The 18,435-nt window shown below is 44.8% G+C and overlaps 1 protein-coding gene and 2 long non-coding RNA genes across 4 annotated transcripts; all 3 read left to right on the forward strand.

Moving 5' to 3' along the window:
- Positions 1-4,178: 4,178 nt before the first annotated feature.
- Positions 4,179-5,751, forward strand: LOC115539082 (uncharacterized). Its single transcript, XR_003975671.1, has 4 exons — positions 4,179-4,233; positions 4,473-4,592; positions 4,667-4,783; positions 5,712-5,751. It is a non-coding gene; the product is annotated as an uncharacterized LOC115539082 (long non-coding RNA).
- A 1,164-nt stretch (positions 5,752-6,915) lies between these two features.
- LOC115539081 (uncharacterized) lies at positions 6,916-7,857 on the forward strand. 2 transcript variants are annotated; one of them, XR_003975670.1, is made up of 3 exons: positions 6,916-6,951; positions 7,427-7,543; positions 7,679-7,857. It is a non-coding gene; the product is annotated as an uncharacterized LOC115539081 (long non-coding RNA). The 2 variants fall into 2 exon arrangements; XR_003975669.1 differs by lacking the exon at positions 6,916-6,951 and adding an exon at positions 7,109-7,142.
- Positions 7,858-8,096: 239 nt separating this feature from the next.
- Positions 8,097-16,218, forward strand: LOC115539090 (NACHT, LRR and PYD domains-containing protein 3-like). The gene is made up of 7 exons (XM_030350291.1): positions 8,097-8,133; positions 10,234-11,721; positions 11,770-12,061; positions 12,436-12,609; positions 13,360-13,533; positions 14,311-14,484; positions 15,235-16,218. The coding sequence occupies exons 1-7, from the start codon at positions 8,097-8,099 to the stop codon at positions 15,410-15,412; spliced, it is 2,517 nt and encodes an 838-aa protein (XP_030206151.1). The 3' UTR covers positions 15,413-16,218.
- The last annotated feature ends 2,217 nt before the right edge of the window (positions 16,219-18,435 follow it).

The raw sequence follows: 18,435 nt of genomic DNA on the forward strand, positions 1-18,435 counted from the left end.
GACCAGACCCTCACAGCTTGTTCCTCACAGAGAGAAAACTAATTTGAGAACTCTTCTGCTTCCTCCTACTCACTCGCTGTCTCACTCTCTTGCTGTCTCACTCTCTCACTGTCTCACTCTCTCGCTTTCTCACTCTCTCTCTGTCTCACTGTCTCATTGTCTCACTGTCTCTTTCTGCGTCTTTGTGTCTCTCAATTTGTTTAGCCTTTAATGTCTCTCTCTCTCTCTCTCTGCCCCCCCCTCTCCCCCTCTCCCCCCCTCTCTCTCTCCCCCCCCCTCTCTCTCTCTCTCTCTCTCTCTCTCTCTCTCTCTCTCTCTCTCGCTCTCTGCCCCCCCCTCTCCCCCCTCTCTCTCTCTCTCTCTCTCTCTCTCTCTCTTCTCTCTCTCTCTCTCTCCTCTCCTCTCTCTTCTCTCTCTCTCTTCTCTCTCTCTCTCTCTCTCTCTCTCTCTCTCTCTGCCCCCCCCCTCTCCCCCTCTCTCTCTCTCTCTCTCTCTCTCTCTCTCTCTCTCTCTCTCTGCCCCCCCTCTCCCCCTCTCCCCCCCTCTCTCTCTCTCTCTCTCTCTCTCTCTCTCTCTCTCTCTCTCTCTCTCTCTTGCCTCTCTCTCAGTTCCTCAAATACTTTCCCTTCCAACAGTTTGGGGTGTGTGTGTGCGCGCGTGTGTGTGTGTGTGTGTGTGTGTGTGTGTGTGTGTGTGTGTGTGTGTGTGTTGAGAGTGGATAAGTGTATGAATGCATCATTATGCATGTAACTGTATTTGTTCAGGAGGAGGCACTGTTGCGCCAAATATGTCATGGAGCCACGTGTGGCTGATGACACCACTACCTTATATGGGGGATGTTACCATCCTCTATCTCTCTCTGTACCTGACTCTTGTGCGCGAGCGCTGCATTCATAACATTCGTTTGCACAGAAAACACGTGACCCGTGCTGAGAGGGGCGTATCCTCGTTTTTTTTCACTGCGAGTCAAACCGTTCAGATAACTTCCTCAGGACGGTCTCGCAGCGAGGAGCCTTTCTTTTACTTCCTTTCACCTGATTAACTTGTTTTATAAACTCTTTAACCTCCGTTTCTTTCCTTACATTTATACTTTTACAACTTTATACCGTATGGACGCAATATAATCCCGGAGTAGGCCAACAGTTCACTAGCGTTTATATTGTCTTTCGGTTATGTATATGATAATGAACAACCAGTTTACCACCGTTAATATTGTCTTTAGGTTACTGGTATATAATACTGATCTCATCTTCGTATATGTCTCCGTGTATCACTTATCAATCAAAGACAGAGTTTTCAAGTTTGTGTCTCTGGTGCTGCAGGTGTGAAACCCAAAGAGGAAGTTACCTCCTGTGGTCGCTGCATCTCCACCCCCCATGTCTACATATCTACAAAACCCTTATCACACTTGATCCAACGCTAAATTCTCTCTTGCAGTTTTTAGTCTGTGACTGTGAAAATCGTTTGGTGTAAGCCCAGTATTAGTTAAAACCAGACTTGGACAATAATAACAAAATATCCTGACAAATAATTGAAATAGAAACATATTACAGACAGTAACAGCATTAGAGCTGAAACTAATTTGTTTTAACGGTGACTCAGTCATTATGAAACCATAAATAGAGAATTTAATTATTATTTTTTATCTATAGCTGTGTGAAAAAGTCTAAGACATGAATTACAGGTCTGAATAGATATGCATTCTCATATACGTGTATGTGCACATGTATGTATACACATATGAGAAGCCAGCCAGCTACACTCCTCACCAAATTCATGACCTGTAAGAAACAGCAAACAGAACTTGTACTCAGTATCTGTGTACTGACAAGTATATGTAGCAGTCACATATAAATGTATTTAACTAAACTATAATGTACAGCACAGCATACACTGAATGGGGCTGGCGTGACCTCAGCCCGTACAGCAGGTGCCAAAGCATAGGTCCCGGTAGTAGGAAGGATCCAAAGCAAACACGTTTTCTAAAGTGAATAATAATATTTATTGACTGGAAAGGGAAAGGGAGAACAAAACAGGAACAACAGTAAGACAAACAAGCACTAAACAATAACCCACTCAGCTTGATAATACAAACTAGTACCACACAAGCAAATGACTATCGCCAGGGAAATCTAACTTGCCGGGCAAGACCAGCAAGACAACATAATGAAGGCTAAAGAGCCTACAAACAATGGCATGAAAGCCTACAAATGCAACCGGTAGTGTCCACATCAATGGCGTAGCGCCCAAACACGATACAACCAGTATCAACCGTGGCTTAGAGCCAAGTGGTGTGGGAGAGCACAGGCTTTATCCACCCGCCCCTTTTGATTGTAATTGCCCTCAGCTGTTGTCACCACTGGGCCTGGAGGATACTCTACAGGGAGGGGCGGGGGTACCTGAGCAGAGGGGGGGAAAAGAAAAGGGATTAAATTCCTCATACAAAATAACTACCTATACCAACCTGATGTCAACATTGAACGGAACACGATAACAATGATGAGCCAACCCACCTACGTAATGTAGCCATGTACCCTTTTTGTGATGTAGTGGCACTTAGTGAACAAATGTATCCGTCATGAAGGATGACTTAAGTCTCAAAAGAGCCCTAAGGCCTACCTGCATAACTATTAATTGAACTTAAAAGATATGCGGATGTTTGAAGACGAATCTCTCTCTCTCTCTCTCTCTCTCTCTCTCTCTCTCTCTCTCTCTCTCTCTCTCTCTCTCTCTCTCTCTCTCTCTCTCTCTCTCTCTCTCTCGCATCATAGAAGAATTCAATGGCAAATATTGCAAATTAAACTAATTATTTCCAATATGTTTACTTGTATTTTGTGCTAAAATTCAAAGTATCTCATCTGTATTTACAATACAGCTTGATTCTGCATCTCTATTTACAGCTCATGAGTCCATGTCAATGTTTATGGTTGCTATGGCAACAAGAGACTGCTGACGTTAGCAGCTGTTAGCTAGCTTAGCTAAATCTTCTGAACAATAATAACCCATAATATCAAAATTCGGCATATTCAAACAAAATCAACCACAACTACCAACAGTCACAGCTCTTCAACTCTGGGCTAATATGTTGTCACAGGTATGCAGTTAATTAGGTCACATCACATTAAATGTAAAAACATTTTCTACTTTGTTTTGGACATGTCTTAAAATGTAGCCTAGCTAGCCCCAGGCTAACGTTACTTAGCATATATGCCTCCACTCGCTCATCTCCCGGCGCAGCAGCACCTGATGGGGTGGTGACCCCGGCACCAAATAGGTTTGTCAATTTAGAACATTTAGCAGCTTCCACCTCCAGAGACTTCAGCTTTTTAAGTCACAGTTTTTCAGCGCCACCCGGGCGTTTTCAGCTCCTTCCCGACTCCCGCGACTCCGGCCCGCGCCATGAGGTCCCGCCCACCCTGGTTTGTGTTGTGATTGACAGCACTTTCAGTGCTCTCTGAGCCTGTCAGCCCATGATTGATTGACAATGACAAACATAGACCAATAATATGTGTCGATGCTGGCAACACACTGCTAGCTCTCTGTAGCCCAGTGGCCGGCCCAATTGGAGGGAATTTAGAGAGAAAAAAAGAAAACATAGCGGACCGGACCGGCCCACATTGGGTCAACGGCCCACCGGGACGATGCCCGGTATACCCAGATGGCCAGTCCACCCCTGCTTGATGCTGCTCCAAAATAAAATAAGGACGTGACAGAAGTCCTTTCAATGTGCTGATAAGTGAATGTGCTGCCAAAAAGTTGAATATTTGTTTGTATTGACTCTCGATGTGTTGAGCTTCACCAGTTGATTTATAGGGAATCTGTGGTTCAGTAAAGTGACAGAACGTTCTTTACTTTTAATTGTACCGCAATGCATTTTTTAAGTGTATTGTATATCCTTTTTGTGTTGTAGTTTAAGCACAGTTTCAGTCTCCAAGGTCTTTAATTATTCATCTGTCATCTGCTGTACACATCTGTACTGTAGTGAGGGCAGTGTGGTTATGTTGTGGGGTTCATATTGATGGTCTATGACGTCCATAATGCTTTAGTGTGACACAGTCACAATGATCTTCTCTCTCAATAAACGGCTAAAGTTCAAAAGGCAATTGAAGTGATGGATGAGTTGTGTTTGTGTCCAGGTCTCCAGTCTACTATGGATGAGGAGATAAGGGAGGGGGGTCCTACCTCTAAGACCGCTTTATCTGGGGAACCTGGCCGCCGGAGCAAAGCTAAGAGGTAAGAAGAGGATCTCTCTGTCTGTGACTGTTGTCCATCTCAGAGCTCAGCAGTGATGCATCATGACTCCATCATTAGTCTGAGGAAAAGATGTGTGTGTGTGTGTGTGTGTGTGTGTGTGTGTGTGTGTGTGTCTGTGTGTGTGTGTGTGTGTGTGTGTGTGTGTGTGTGTGTGTGTGTGTGTGTGTGTGTGTGTGTGTGTGTGTGTGTGTGTGTGTGTGTGTGTGTGTGTGTTGAAGCCCAGAGAAGCAGGAGAGAACAGACTCCCCTGGACCCAGCTGTGTCTCCATGAAGAGTGACCGCTCTATGGATCATCCTTATGTGGAATTTAAAGATGGAATTCAGTCTATTGAGAAGAGGTGAGGATTTATCAGAGATTATAAAAATACAGCATCTATCGAACGTCCATAAATCTTGGTTCTTGTTGTTCTAGAAGAGTCCAGCAGGAGAGAACAGACTCCCCTGGGCCCAGCTGTGTCTCCATGAGGAGTGGCCACTCTATGGAAGAAAATCATAACTTTATGGATGGAAATCAGTCTATTGAGAAAAGGTAAGCTTTGATTAGAGATGATGATTTGGGCTGTAGTCTTAAATTCAACCAACTCTCCTACCAATCGATTGGTTGATGGTGAAAAGATTATTATAAAACAAAGTGCACGTTATCTCTAGATCAACATAATCTACCACAGTGCGTTGTACTCTACCTGCTAGCCTCAATATCACATAAGGGCTGTTTGGAGAAGGGCAGTGGGTTTCAGACCCCCTCGGTCCGAGTCGACTCGGTTAGAGCAGAGGTTCAATATGAAGCAGACAGCGGACGAGCCACGGAGCGTCGGGCAGCGTCGTTTATAGACGACACCACCGAAGAATTGATTATAGCTTTTATCTGTGTGTAATATAACGGGACCCACTGGATGCTGCTGGGATTAGTGACAGGAAGCCAATTCTGATGTGTTCCCACTCAAAGCCTAGCGAGCGTTAAACACGAAGGGGGATGAGGAATCACAGACATATTAAGAAAAAAGTACTCATGCCACCATTTTAGCTGATCTGCCCACAAACTTACTCTACACTTTGCATGCTATTTTGTCGTCCTTTTAACCAAATGCTGCCAGATCGATGACTTTGTTGGAATCAATTAGTTAGGAGCGGAGTAAAGGTTCAGTAAGTTAGGACTAGCGGTCTTCCTTATGGGCCAGTTCAACGTTGAGAAACCCGGGGGTTTGACCTCTTGTCTTATAAGTCTTATAGTTTATTAAACCATATGATTTTTAAAACAGAAACTACAGAGCCTTCAACCTTATTTTTATTCATAATTAATGTTATTTCTAACACGATATAGCCCGTCACTCAAATATAAAACACATCGGTCTGCATTTGTCCCTCCCATACCCTAAAATAATGGATTAAGAAGCTCTTCGTTCTTATTAAAGGAACACAAGCCATTTTTTGACCAAAGAGAATTCGTGTTTTTCTAGAAGAGTCCAGCAGCAGAGAGCAGACTCCCCTGGACCCAGCTGTGTCTCCATGAAGAGTGACAGCTCTATGGAACAACCTGTTAACTTTAAAGATGGAAATCAGTCTATTGAGAAAAGGTAAGTAGTGATTAGAGATGATGATTTTATAGTTTATTTCGATGACTTTGACTTTGTTGGAATCAATGAGTTAGTAGTGGAGTAAAGGTTCAGTAAGTTAGGACTAGCGGTCTCCCTTATGGGCCTGTTCAACGTTGAGAAACCCGGGGGTTTGACCTCTTGTCTTATAAGTCTTATAGTTTATTAAACCATATGATTATTAAAACAGAAACTACGGAGTGTAGAATATTGGTGTATTTTAGTGTCTCTCTATTGTTCACATTTCTAGTCTAGGAACAGGCCAGGGCCTCTCATACTGATACAAGGGGTTATCTCCAACATTCTGCCATTGTTATGCCTCAACAAGGTTGAACCGACCTGGTCCTCCGGGACATAGCCAGGGCCAGATACCTTATCAATGCTGAGAGTGCGTCGGTCTACGTGTTATTCATGTATCCCCTTTTTGTATAATACTCGCCCCAACCCTTTGGTTCGACGAGAAGAGGGTTCGACAGCCAAGGAACAAGTCATCGACCACCGGGTCCACTATAGATTATTCAACCTAAGTCTGTATCTCGCTGTATTACATCCTGGAATAAACAATCTATTCAACCCTCTGATCCAACCTGTCAAGCTGCTTTGATTTCGACTTCAAGAATTACTACTACGACTGAAAATACACAACGTAGAGTCTGTCCGAACAGTTTAGAAATAAGCTGAAATCTAACAGGAGCTTCAACCTTATTTTTATTAATAATTAATGTTATTTCTTACACACATTATAGCCCTTCTCTCAGATATAAAACACATCGGTCTGCATTTGTCCCTCCCGGTCCTAAAATAATGGATTAAGAAGCTCTTTGTTCTTATTAAAAGAACACCAGCCATTGTCCGACCAAAGAGAATTTGGTCCAACAAGTGCATATCGATTAACAAGTCAACCAACCGACCAGAACTTGAGAGCCCTAGAGATTATATAGGTACAGCTTCTATCAAACATCCATAAGTCCTGGTTCTTGTTTTCTAGAAGAGTTCAGCAGGAGAGAGCAGACTCCCCTGGACCCAGCTGTGTCTCCATGAAGAGTGACCACTCTATGGAACAACGTCATAACTTTAAAGATGGAAATCAGTCTATTGAGAAGAGGTGGGGATTCATCATATATTATAAAGGTACAGCTTCTATCAAACATCCATAAATCCTGGTTCTTGTTTTTCTAGAAGAGTCCAGAAGGAGAGAGCAGGCTCCCCTGGACCCAGCTGTGTCTCCATGAAGAGTGACAGCTCTATGAATCATCCTGACGAGTTTAAAGATGGAAATCAGTCTATTGAGAAGAGGTGAGGAATATCAAAGATCATAAAGATACAGCTTCTATTAAACGTCCATAAATCCTGGTTCTTGTTTTTCTAGAAGAGTCCAGCAGGAGTGAGCAGGCTCTTGTTAGCAGACTTTACTGGTACTGATGTTTCCAAGTCAGGGAAAATGAATGTGTCTGTCTGTCTGTCTGTCTGTCTGTCTCTGTCTGTCTGTCTGTCTGTCTGTCTGTCTGTCTGTCTGTCTGTCTGTCTGTCTGTCTGTCTGTGTGTCTGTGTGTCTGTGTGTGTGCGTGTGTGTGTTGAAGCCCAGAGCAGCAGCAGAAAGCAGACCCCCCTGGACCCAGCTGTGTCTCCATGAAGAGTGACCACTCTATGGATATACCATATCAATTTAAAGATGGACGGCCCTCCAGAGAGGAGAGGTAGGGGTTTCAAACAGACGATGAAAACAGACCAGTTGGTTGTTATCAGTCTCTACTGATACTGATATCTGCAAGGCTGGGGAAATATAATTGTGTTTGTGCTTTTGTGTGTGTGTGTGTTTGTGTTCCGCACAGACACCAGCAGAGGTCAAAGGTTACCAGTGCTCAGTCGCTACAGCAGCATCAAACAGAGCTGATCAAGGTGTGTAAATGTCCACCGAGACGTTTGACTTCATCTCTCCATGAACATCAGAAAGCATCTCTTGTCCAGCGGGACGTGAATCCAGGACAGATGCTTCTGATGTCCTCAGTTTGTTCAGAGTACTAGTACTAGTTCTTCTTGATGTTTGTTCTGTTCCAGAGGGCTGAGGAGAACGCACACGCTTTCCTAGACAAGGAGCTGAAGAAGCTCTGGAGGGATCTCTTCTCAGATTACCCACAATGCTCAGAGGGTCAGAGAGTGGAGGAGGAGGAGGTGGATGGTAAGAAGGAGGAGCAGAGGAGGCGCGCCATAGAGGGAGTGATGGACATCACAAAGCTCTGCCTGATGGAGATGAACCAGGAGGAACTGGCCGACAAACTGTTGAGCGGTAAGAGACTCTTATCTTGAAAACAGAGAAGAAATACACATTTTGAAGAGCAGTAGGAGCTCTCTACAGACTAAATTACAAAATGTGAGACTTATTCATTTCAAACTTCAATATGGAGACAATCTTTCCTCTTTGGGGTTAAATGGTTTAATCCATTATGTAGGGTTGTTGTGGGGTATCAGCACCGTGGGTGCTAGGGCTCTCAGCACCCTGGGTGCTAGGGCTCTCTGCACCGTGGGTGCTAGGGCTCTCAGCAGCGTGGGTGCTAGGGCTCTCTGCACCGTGGGTGCTAGGGCTCTGAGCTGAACTGAAAGAGACACCCTGACAACATTGAACTCCCTCCTCAAAACACATGTGTTCCCACTGGCCTGCTCGCTGTAATGACCCCCTACCATGGGTTCCCCTCGTATCCCCGTTGTGCTGCTGTTCTTACCCCCTCCTACCTGGGTCTCCTCACTGTTCTTAACCCCTCCTACCTGGGTCTCCACACTGTTCTTACCCCCTCCTACCTGGGTCTCCTCACTGTTCTTACCCCCTCCTAACTGGGTCTCCTCACTGTTCTTACCCCCTCCTACCTGGGTTTCCTCACTGTTCTTACCCCCTCCTACCTGGGTCTCCTCACTGTTCTTACCCCCTCCTACCTGGGTCTCCTCACTGTTCTTACCCCCTTCTACCTGGGTCTCCTCACTGTTCTTCCCCCGTCCTACCTGGGTCTCCTCACTGTTCTTACCCCCTCCTACCTGGGTCTCCTCACTGTTCTTACCCCCTCCTACCTGGGTCTCCTCACTGTTCTTTCCCCCTCCTACCTGGGTCTCCTCACTGTTCTTACCCCCTCCTACCTGGGTCTCCTCACTGTTCTTACCCCGTCCTAACTGGGTCTCCTCACTGTTCTTACCCCCTCCTACCTGGGTCTCCTCACTGTTCTTACCCCCTCCTACCTGGGTCTCCTCACTGTTCTTTCCCCCTCCTACCTGGGTCTCCTCACTGTTCTTACCCCCTCCTACCTGGGTCTCCTCACTGCTGTTCTTACCCCCTCCTACCTGGGTCTCCTCACTGTTCTTACCCCCTCCTACTTGGGTCTTATGTCTTGTTTTGATCATGCTGTTGGCGATGTAGCTCTTGCTGTTTTTGACCCTAGATTGATTTATGAATTGTAAGACCTTGGGTGTCATGAAAGTTGCCTTGAAATAAAATATTATTCAATGTTATTATTATTATTATTATTATTATTATTATTAATAATAATAATAATAATAATAATAATAATAATAATAATATTAAAAATAAACTTCAGATCAACATCAGAATAACTCGGTGGAAGAAATGCAACATTATCTTGTTATATCAGCATGTCATTTTACACAAATTCATTATCATTGTTATTATCATTAGACCAATCATATCGCTGGGTAAAACGAAAAGTCCTGAATGATTATTGTTAATGTGCCTTCATAACTTGTGGTCTGAGAAGCTGTTCGAGACAAAGACTGCATGTTACAGATCCAAAATGTTCAAGTCAAGTCAAGTCAAGTCAATCATTGTTATTATCATTAGACCAATCATCTTATTCATTGTTGTTGCTAATATGCAATTTGAAGCCTTCTTTCTTTTTTTGTTTTTTTTATATTTTATTTGTGTGCAGCACTTTGGTCAACTACTGTTGTTTTAAAATGTGCTACATAAATAAACTTGACTCGATTTGACTTGAACATTTTGGATCTGTAACATGCAGTCTTTGTCACGACCAGCTTCTCAGACCACAAGTTATGAAGCCACATTAACATTAATCATTATACTATAGACCAACAGCAGAACAACTCAGTGGAAGTGATGAAACCCTGTCTTGTTGTATCAGCATAGCAAATCACTTTACACTGATTCACTATCATTATTGCCATCATTAGACCAATCAGATTGCTGTGGAAATAATAGGCCTTAACATTTTGAATCTGTAACATGCAGTCAATCACAACCTGCTTTTCCGACCACAAGTAATGAACCCACAAAATATCATGAAGTTGATAATTTAACAGGAAACATTGACCTGGTTCCACTGATCACCATCCACTAACTGATGTCATCTGTTGTTTTCCCATTTAGGATCTGATGCTGTCGATTGTCAACATAAAATCAAATCTCATTTGAAGAAGAAGTTCAGGTGTGTGTTTGAGGGAATTGCTAAAGCAGGACAGCGAACATATCTGAACGACTTCTACACAGAGATCTTCATCACAGAGAGAGGCAGTGGAGAGGTCAACAAGGAACATGAGGTCAGATTGATTGAAACAGCTTCCAGGAAACCAGCCAAGGAAGAAACACCAATCAGATGTGAAGACATCTTTAAACCCTTACCTGGACACAATCAACCAATAAGAACAATGATGACAACTGGAGTGGCCGGCATTGGTAAAACCGTCTTAACACACAAGTTCACTCTGGACTGGGCTGAAGGCAAAACCAACCAGGACATACACTTCACATTTCTCCTCACTTTCAGAGAGCTGAATTTACTGAAAGGGAAAGAGTTTAGCTTGGTGGAACTTCTTCATCACCTCTTTATAGACACCAAAGAAGCAGGAATCTGCAGATTCGACCAGTTCCAAGTTGTCTTCATCTTGGATGGTCTGGATGAGTGTCGACTTCCTCTGGACTTCCAGAGAAACCCGATCTGGACTGATGTCACAAAGTCCACCTCGGTGGACGTGCTGCTGACCAACCTTATCAGGGGCAACCTGCTTCCTTCTGCTCGCATTTGGATAACCACACGCCCTGCGGCAGCCAATCAGATCCCTGCTGAGTGTGTTGACATGGGGACAGAGGTGAGGGGGTTCACCGACCAACAGAAGGAGGAGTACTTCAGGAAGAGATTCAGAGAGGAGACGCTGGCCAGCACAATTATCTCCCACGTCAAGAAATCACGAAGCCTCCACATCATGTGTCACATCCCAGTCTTCTGTTGGATCACTGCTTCAGTTCTGGAGGACATCTTCAAGAAATCCCAGATCGAAGAGATGCCCAAGACCGTGACTCAGATGTACAGCCACTTCCTGAGGGTTCAGTCCATACAGGGGGACAGGAAATACCATGGGAGGGCTGAAACAGATCCAGACTGGAGTTCAGAGAGCAGGGCGATCATTGTTTCTCTTGGAAAACTTGCTTTTAACCAGCTGGAGAGTGGCAACCTGATCTTCTACGAGTCAGACCTGGCAGAGTGTGACATCGATATCAGAGCAGCCTCTGTGTACTCAGGAGTGTTCACTCAGATCTTTAAAGAGGAGTGTGGGCTGTACCAGGACAAGGTGTTCTGCTTTGTCCATCTGAGCATCCAGGAGTTTCTGGGGGCCCTTTATGTCTTTCAGTCCTTCATCGATACTGGTGTCAATCTGCTCTCAGAAGAACCACCAACCTCCAGGAAAGATAAACTCCTCCTCTACCAGAGTGCTGTGGACAAGGCTTTACAGAGTGAGAACGGACACCTGGACTTGTTCCTCCGCTTCCTCCTGGGCCTCTCTCTGGAGACCAATCAGATTGTCCTACGGGGTCTTTTGGGACAGAAAAAAAGATCACTGTCCACTCAGATTAAAACAGGTCTGCTGCGACTGAAAGGAAGTAGGCCACAGACCAATAAGGGAACAGTGTTTTACATCAAGGAGAAGATAAAGGGAGATCTATCTCCAGAGAGAAGCATCAATCTGTTCCACTGTCTGAATGAGCTGAACGACTGTTCTCTAGTGAAGGATATCCAACAGTATCTGACATCAGGAAGTCTCTCCGGAGAATCTCTCTCTCCTGCTCAGTGGTCAGCTCTGGTCTTCATCCTACTGACATCAGAAGAGGAGCTGGACGTGTTTGACCTGAAGGAATACTCTGCTTCAGAAGAGGGTCTTCTGAGGCTGCTGCCAGTGGTCAAAGCCTCCAAAACATCTATGTAGGTTCACTAATAACATGTATTACTACACACACTACACAATATAAATACAACTGGAATATAAGGTTAAAATAATCTGATAAAGATCTCTGTGGGTTCATTACAACATGTATTACTATTCTGCTCATAACAGAATAAACATACTAGTTATAATAATATACAAAACATCTCTGCATGTGTCCTATTTACGTGTAATATATTATAGTACACATAAGAGAATATTCAGTACAATAGAATATAGAAGTATTCATTTATACATCTAATTATTCAGTTTTTTTTGTTAAACTAATAACATTCCTTCATTATTGAATAGCTTAAAGATGTATGTTATTTTAATCACAGTTCCTGACATCTTCTCTTTATTTTGTGTGAAGGCTGAATGCCTGCAATCTGTCAGAGAGATGCTGTGAAGCTCTGGCCTCAGTTCTCAGCTCCAACTCCTGTGGTCTGAGAGAGCTGGACCTGAGTACCAATGATCTGCAGGATTCAGGAGTGAAGCTGCTCTCTGCTGGACTGGGGAGTCCACACTGTACACTGGAAACTCTCAGGTCAGTTTTACCCAATGGTCAAACAGTTACACCACAAGGTTCAATATCAGAAGACATTTAACAGATTTACAAACATAAAAGTGCACACGTAAAGTGAAGCAGCACGCAACTGACACCCCTAGCGCTCAAATGCTGTCTTCTCTTGCTCGCAAAGTGTTTGCCTGATCGCTATGATATTTATTCACCTAAAAACACAATATTCATAATATTGGAATAAAACTTCGAATTATATGCAAAACATTGCTTTAGATAAACGAATAACATGTATTATAATACAATACATAATATACATAATACTGCCACAAAAAGTAATATTAATATACAAAACGATTTCCAAACACTGCAAAACAAATGTAAATGCATTGCATTTATAAAGCGCTTTTCTAACCATTGGCCACCGAAAGCTCTTTACAATATTTGCCTCACATTCACCAATCACGCACACATTCACACAACGACGGCGGAGTCAGCGATGGAAGGCGACAGCCAGCTCGTTGGGAGCAGTTAGGGTTAGGTGCCTTGCTCAAGCACACCTCAACACTCAGCTAGGAGGAGCCAGGGATTGAAACGGCAACCTTCAGGTTACCAGCAACCCCCTCTACCTCCTGAGCTACTGACACGACAACTTTCATATAGTTATATATTTTACACCCAATATTGAATAAGCACATTTCTTCATTGTGTAATAAATTGAAGATTTAATTTATGTTAATCACAGTTCCTAATCTGTTCTCTTTATTCTGTGTGCAGGCTGAATGCCTGCCATCTGTCGGAGAGAAGCTGTGAAGCTCTGGCCTCAGTTCTCAGCTCCACCTCCTCTAGTCTGAGAGAGCTGGACCTGAGTACCAATCGGCTGAAGGATTCAGCAGTGAAGCTGCTCTCTGCTGGACTGGGGAGTCCCCACTGTACACTGGAAACTCTCAGGTCAGTTTTACCCAAAGGTCAAACAGTTACACCACAAGGTTCAGTATCAGAAGGCATTTAACAGATTTTACATCCATAAAAGTGCGCACGTAAAGTGAAGCAGCACGCAACTGACACCCCCAAGCGCACAAATGCTGTCTTAGTTCTCGTGCTCGCCTGTTGCTGACAAATGCTGTCTTAGTTTTCCTATTCGCTATGATATTTATTCTCGTCAAACCATAATGTACATAATATTGGAATAAAAATTCTAATTATATACAAAATATCGCTTTAGATTAACTAATAACATGTATTACAATACAATACATAATATACATAATACTGCGACAAAAAGTAATATTAATATACAAAATGCACACTGCAAATTTTTTTTACATGGACTGCATTTATATTGCGCTTTTCTAAACATTGGCCGCCGAAAGCGCCTTACAATATTGCCTCACATTCACCATTCACGCACACATTCACACACCGACGGCGGAGTCAACCATGCAAGGCGACAGCCAGCTCGTCAGGAGCAGTTAGGGTTAGGTGCCTTGCTCAAGCACACCTCAACACTCAGCTAGGAGGAGCCAGGGATTGAACCGGCAACCTTCAGATTACCAGCCAACCCCCTCTACATCCGGAGCTACTGCCACCCCTTCACAACAACTTTCATATAGTTATACATTTTAAACCCAATATTGAATAACCACAATTTCTTCATAATTTAATAAGTTGGAGACTTAAGTTATTTTAATCACAGTTCCTAACCTGTTCTCTTTATTTTGTGTGAAGGCTGAATGGCTGTGATCTGTCTGAGGAATGCTGTGAAGCTCTGGCCTCAGTTCTCAGCTCCAACTCCTCTAGTCTGAGAGAGCTGAACCTGAGTACCAATCAGCTGAAGGATTCAGGAGTGAAGCTGCTCTCTGCTGGACTGGGGAGTCCACACTGTACACTGGAAACTCTCAGGTCAGTTTTTCCCAAATTTTCAAACAGTTACACCACAAGGTTCAATATCAGAAGACATTTAACCGATTAACTTCCTTAAAAGTGCGCACGTAAAGTGAAGCAGCACGCAACTGACACCCCTAAGCACACAAATTATGTCTTAGTACTCGTGCTCGCAAAGTGTTTCCCTATTCGCTATATTTATTCTCCTCAAACCATAATGTACATAATATTGGAATAAAACTTCTAATTATACACATAACATTGCTTTAGATGAACTAATAACATGCATCACAATACAATACATAATATACGTAATACCAAAAGTAATATTAATATACAAAACGATTTTCAAACACTGCAAATGGACTACATTTATATAGCGCTTTTCTATCCATTGGCCACCCAAAGCGCTTGACAATATTGCCTCACGTTCACACTTCACGCACACATTCAACCACCGACGGCGGAGTCAACCATGCAAGGCGACAGCCAGCTCGTCAGGAGCAGTTAGGGTTAGGTTACTTGCTCAAGCACACCTCAACACTCAGCTAGGAGGAGCCAGGGATTGAACCGGCAACCTTCAGGTTACCAGCAACCTGCTCTACCTCGTGAGCTACTGCCGCCCCTTCACAACAATTTTCATATGGTTATACATTTTACACCCAATATTGAATAACAACAATAACAATTTCTTCATTACGTAATAAGTTGGAGATGTAAGTTTTTTTAATCACTGTTCCTAACCTGTTATCTTTATTTTGTGTGCAGGCTGAATCGCTGCCATCTGTCAGAGAGATGCTGTGAAGCTCTGGCCTCAGTTCTCAGCTCCAACTCCTCTAGTCTGAGAGAGCTGGACCTGAGTACCAATGATCTGCAGGATTCAGGAGTGAAGCTGCTCTCTGCTGGACTGGGGAGTCCCCACTGTACACTGGAAACTCTCAGGTAAGTTTTCAGCCTATTCAAACTGTGTCTTGGGGTTGTTTAATATGTAACGGATGGTCCACGAATAGTTAGACCGTTATCGAAAAATAACTCGTAAAGCGGTATGCATGTTATACATGTTATGTATAACATTTTGGCCCGCTGATGTAAGGGTTAGGGGTTGACCTGTAAACTACTAGTATGTTATGTATGTTATACGTTATGTAACTCTGGCCAGTAGATGTTAGGGTTAGGAGATTACCTGTTAACTGCTAGCATGTTATGTTTGTTTTATGTTATGTAACTCTGGTCAGCAGATGTGAGCTGAGGAGTTGTCATTAGTTTAGACATGGGGATGAGTCTTTAGCCGTGCTGTGATCTGAATATAATGTACACCTCACCATAGAACATCACTGGCCGTGGTAAAGTGAATCACATTGAACATTAAAGATGGACTTTATTAGCTTCACATTAGTTTGGTGTAGTGCTGCTCATGTCCGATGCATTTCTGTTGCTCTTTTGCCTGCTGACAAAACTCTTCCTGGTTCTACACAACGTTAGAACCTGTGAAGAAACGGTCTCAGCGTACCAAACACATCGGGTACGCTCCTTACTCTAACCGAACAATATCTCATTGAGTTGTAGCTATTGAGAAAGGAGCATTTGTTTAAGATCCTGTTTCACATCTAAGTGAAGGAAGTTCTGATGTCTGTGATGATGTCATCTCCCCACTTCCTCTTCCTGTTCTCCTTGTCCTCTTCTCTCCTTGTCCTCCAAATGGAATGAATACACTTTAAAAATGTGGTTACTTTAGTATGAACTGCTCTCAACCAGAATGTGTGTGTGTGTGTGTGTGTGTGTGTGTGTGTGGTGTGTGTGTGTGTGTGTGTGTGTGTGTGTGTGTGTGTGTGTGTGTGTGTGTGTGTAGCTTGTCTGGCTGCCTGGTCACACAGGAAGGCTGTGCTTCTCTGGCCTCAGCTCTGAGCTCCAACCCCTCCCATCTGAGAGAGCTGGACCTGAGCTACAATCACCCAGGAGACTCTGGAGCTGCGCTGCTCTCTGCTGGACTGGAGGATCCACGCTGGAGACTGGACACTCTCAGGTATGGAGAGGACAGCTCACCACTCATGGACAAAGTCTCCTACAAGGATTCAAGCCGCTGCTAGATGAAGTGGTTTGAAGAGGCAGCTGTCACTCATGTTGTGTAGAACGTGATGAGACGGCAGATGATGAAGGTGAATGTTTCAACATGCTGCTCTCACTTTGTTTCCCCCCCAGTGTGGAGCACGGTGGAGTGTGGAGGCTGAAACCATCTCTAAAGAATTGTAAGTGTCTGTTTGATTCATCACATCACACACTCACTATTGAGATGGAAAGTCCATCCACACAGCAGGAAGTGAGGTCACATCCTACTGGGAATGAAGATGATGGCTGACATCATGTATCTTACGTATATTAATACTGTCGACCATCACAGTTAAACCTGCTTGTATAAAACCCAGCAGGTATTACATTGTTACATTGAGGGGGGGTGACGGGGCTGAGGGGGGGTGACGGGGCTGAGGGGGGGCTGAGGGGGGAGGGGGGGTGACTGGGCTGAGGGGGGAGGGGGGGTGACGGGGCAGAGGGGCAGAGGGGGGGTGAGAGGGAGGGGGCTGAGGGGGGGGGGGGGGGGGCTGATGGGGAGGGGGCTGAAGAAGAAGAGAGAGCAATCACAAAAAGTCTGAAAGAATAAAAAGAAGAAGAGCAGCCTGGATCCAAGGAGAGATGTTTGTTGTTGATATATTCATAATATTGTTGTTGATGTATTCATAATATTGTTGTTGATGTATTCATAATATTGTTGTTGATGTTTTCATAACGTTGTTGTTGAGGTGTGTGCATCTATGTATGTGTACATATGTATATGTATGTGTGTGTTGTGACAACCCCGACCGTCGGTGGCTGAGATTCCAGAAGGAGATGCACAAAACAGGGTGTGGGTCAACGTTTTTTTATTGCGGTTTACCACACGTGCAAAAAAGGGTCACGAAAAAGTTACCTGAGGTTCTTCCTGGTCTGGGGGAGGGGAACCGCCCCGGGTCTGGTCTGGTCCTGCTGCGGGGTCGGCGTTTTGATCCCTGGCGTCTCCTGCTCCCTAGTCTGGTGTGCGCTCGGTCCTTAAGAACCCTCCGCCGTCTCCTTCCGCCGGGTGCTCCGCATCTCCGTGATTGCGCTTGATGCGCGCTCCCGCGCCGCCGCGCCAAGCGACACATATCTCCCACGGACTACCTGTGATGATGATGATGATGAGTATGAAGAGCGGTTCAGCAGCTCATCATGTCTGGTTCTCCCTCAGATGCCTGTGACCTCACACTGGACCCCAACACGGCCCACAGACGACTCTCTCTGTCTGAGGACAACAGGAAGGTGACGTGGGTTGAAGAGGACCAGTCGTATCCGGATCACCCAGACAGATTTGACTGCTGGGACCAGGTGTTGGGTAGAGAGGCTCTGACTGGCCGCTGTTACTGGGAGGTAGAGAGGGAAGGACGGGTTGAGATAGGAGTGACATACAGAGGAATCACAAGGAGAGGAGGGGGTGATGACAGCTGGCTTGGACTGAACAACAAGTCCTGGAGTCTTTATTGTTCTGATGGTGGTTACTCTGCCCGGTACAACGGTACAGAGACAGACCTCCCTCTCCCCCCCGCTGGCTCCACCAGAGTAGGAGTGTATCTGGACCGGCCTGCTGGCTCTCTGTCCTTCTACAGAGTGTCCCCAGGTGGAGGAGGGTCCTCAGACACACTGACACACCTCCACCCCTTCTGGTCCTCCTTCACCCAGGAGGACCTCCTCCCGGGGGGGGGGTATGGGGGGGGGGGTCCTCAGCGTCTCTGTGTCGGTTGTAGAAAAAAAAAACATCAAAAAAAAACATCAACCATCAGTTCCCCGGGCCTCTGGTCCGGGGAACTGATGGTTGCGGTAGAAAAATGGGGGGGGGGGGGCCAGCGGGGTGCCTCAGACTCAGTGGGTGTGTGCGTGCGTTTGCCGCCCCGGCACAGGCAA

This window comes from Gadus morhua, unplaced genomic scaffold, assembly GCF_902167405.1.
Source record: "Gadus morhua unplaced genomic scaffold, gadMor3.0, whole genome shotgun sequence".
NCBI lineage: Eukaryota > Metazoa > Chordata > Actinopteri > Gadiformes > Gadidae > Gadus > Gadus morhua.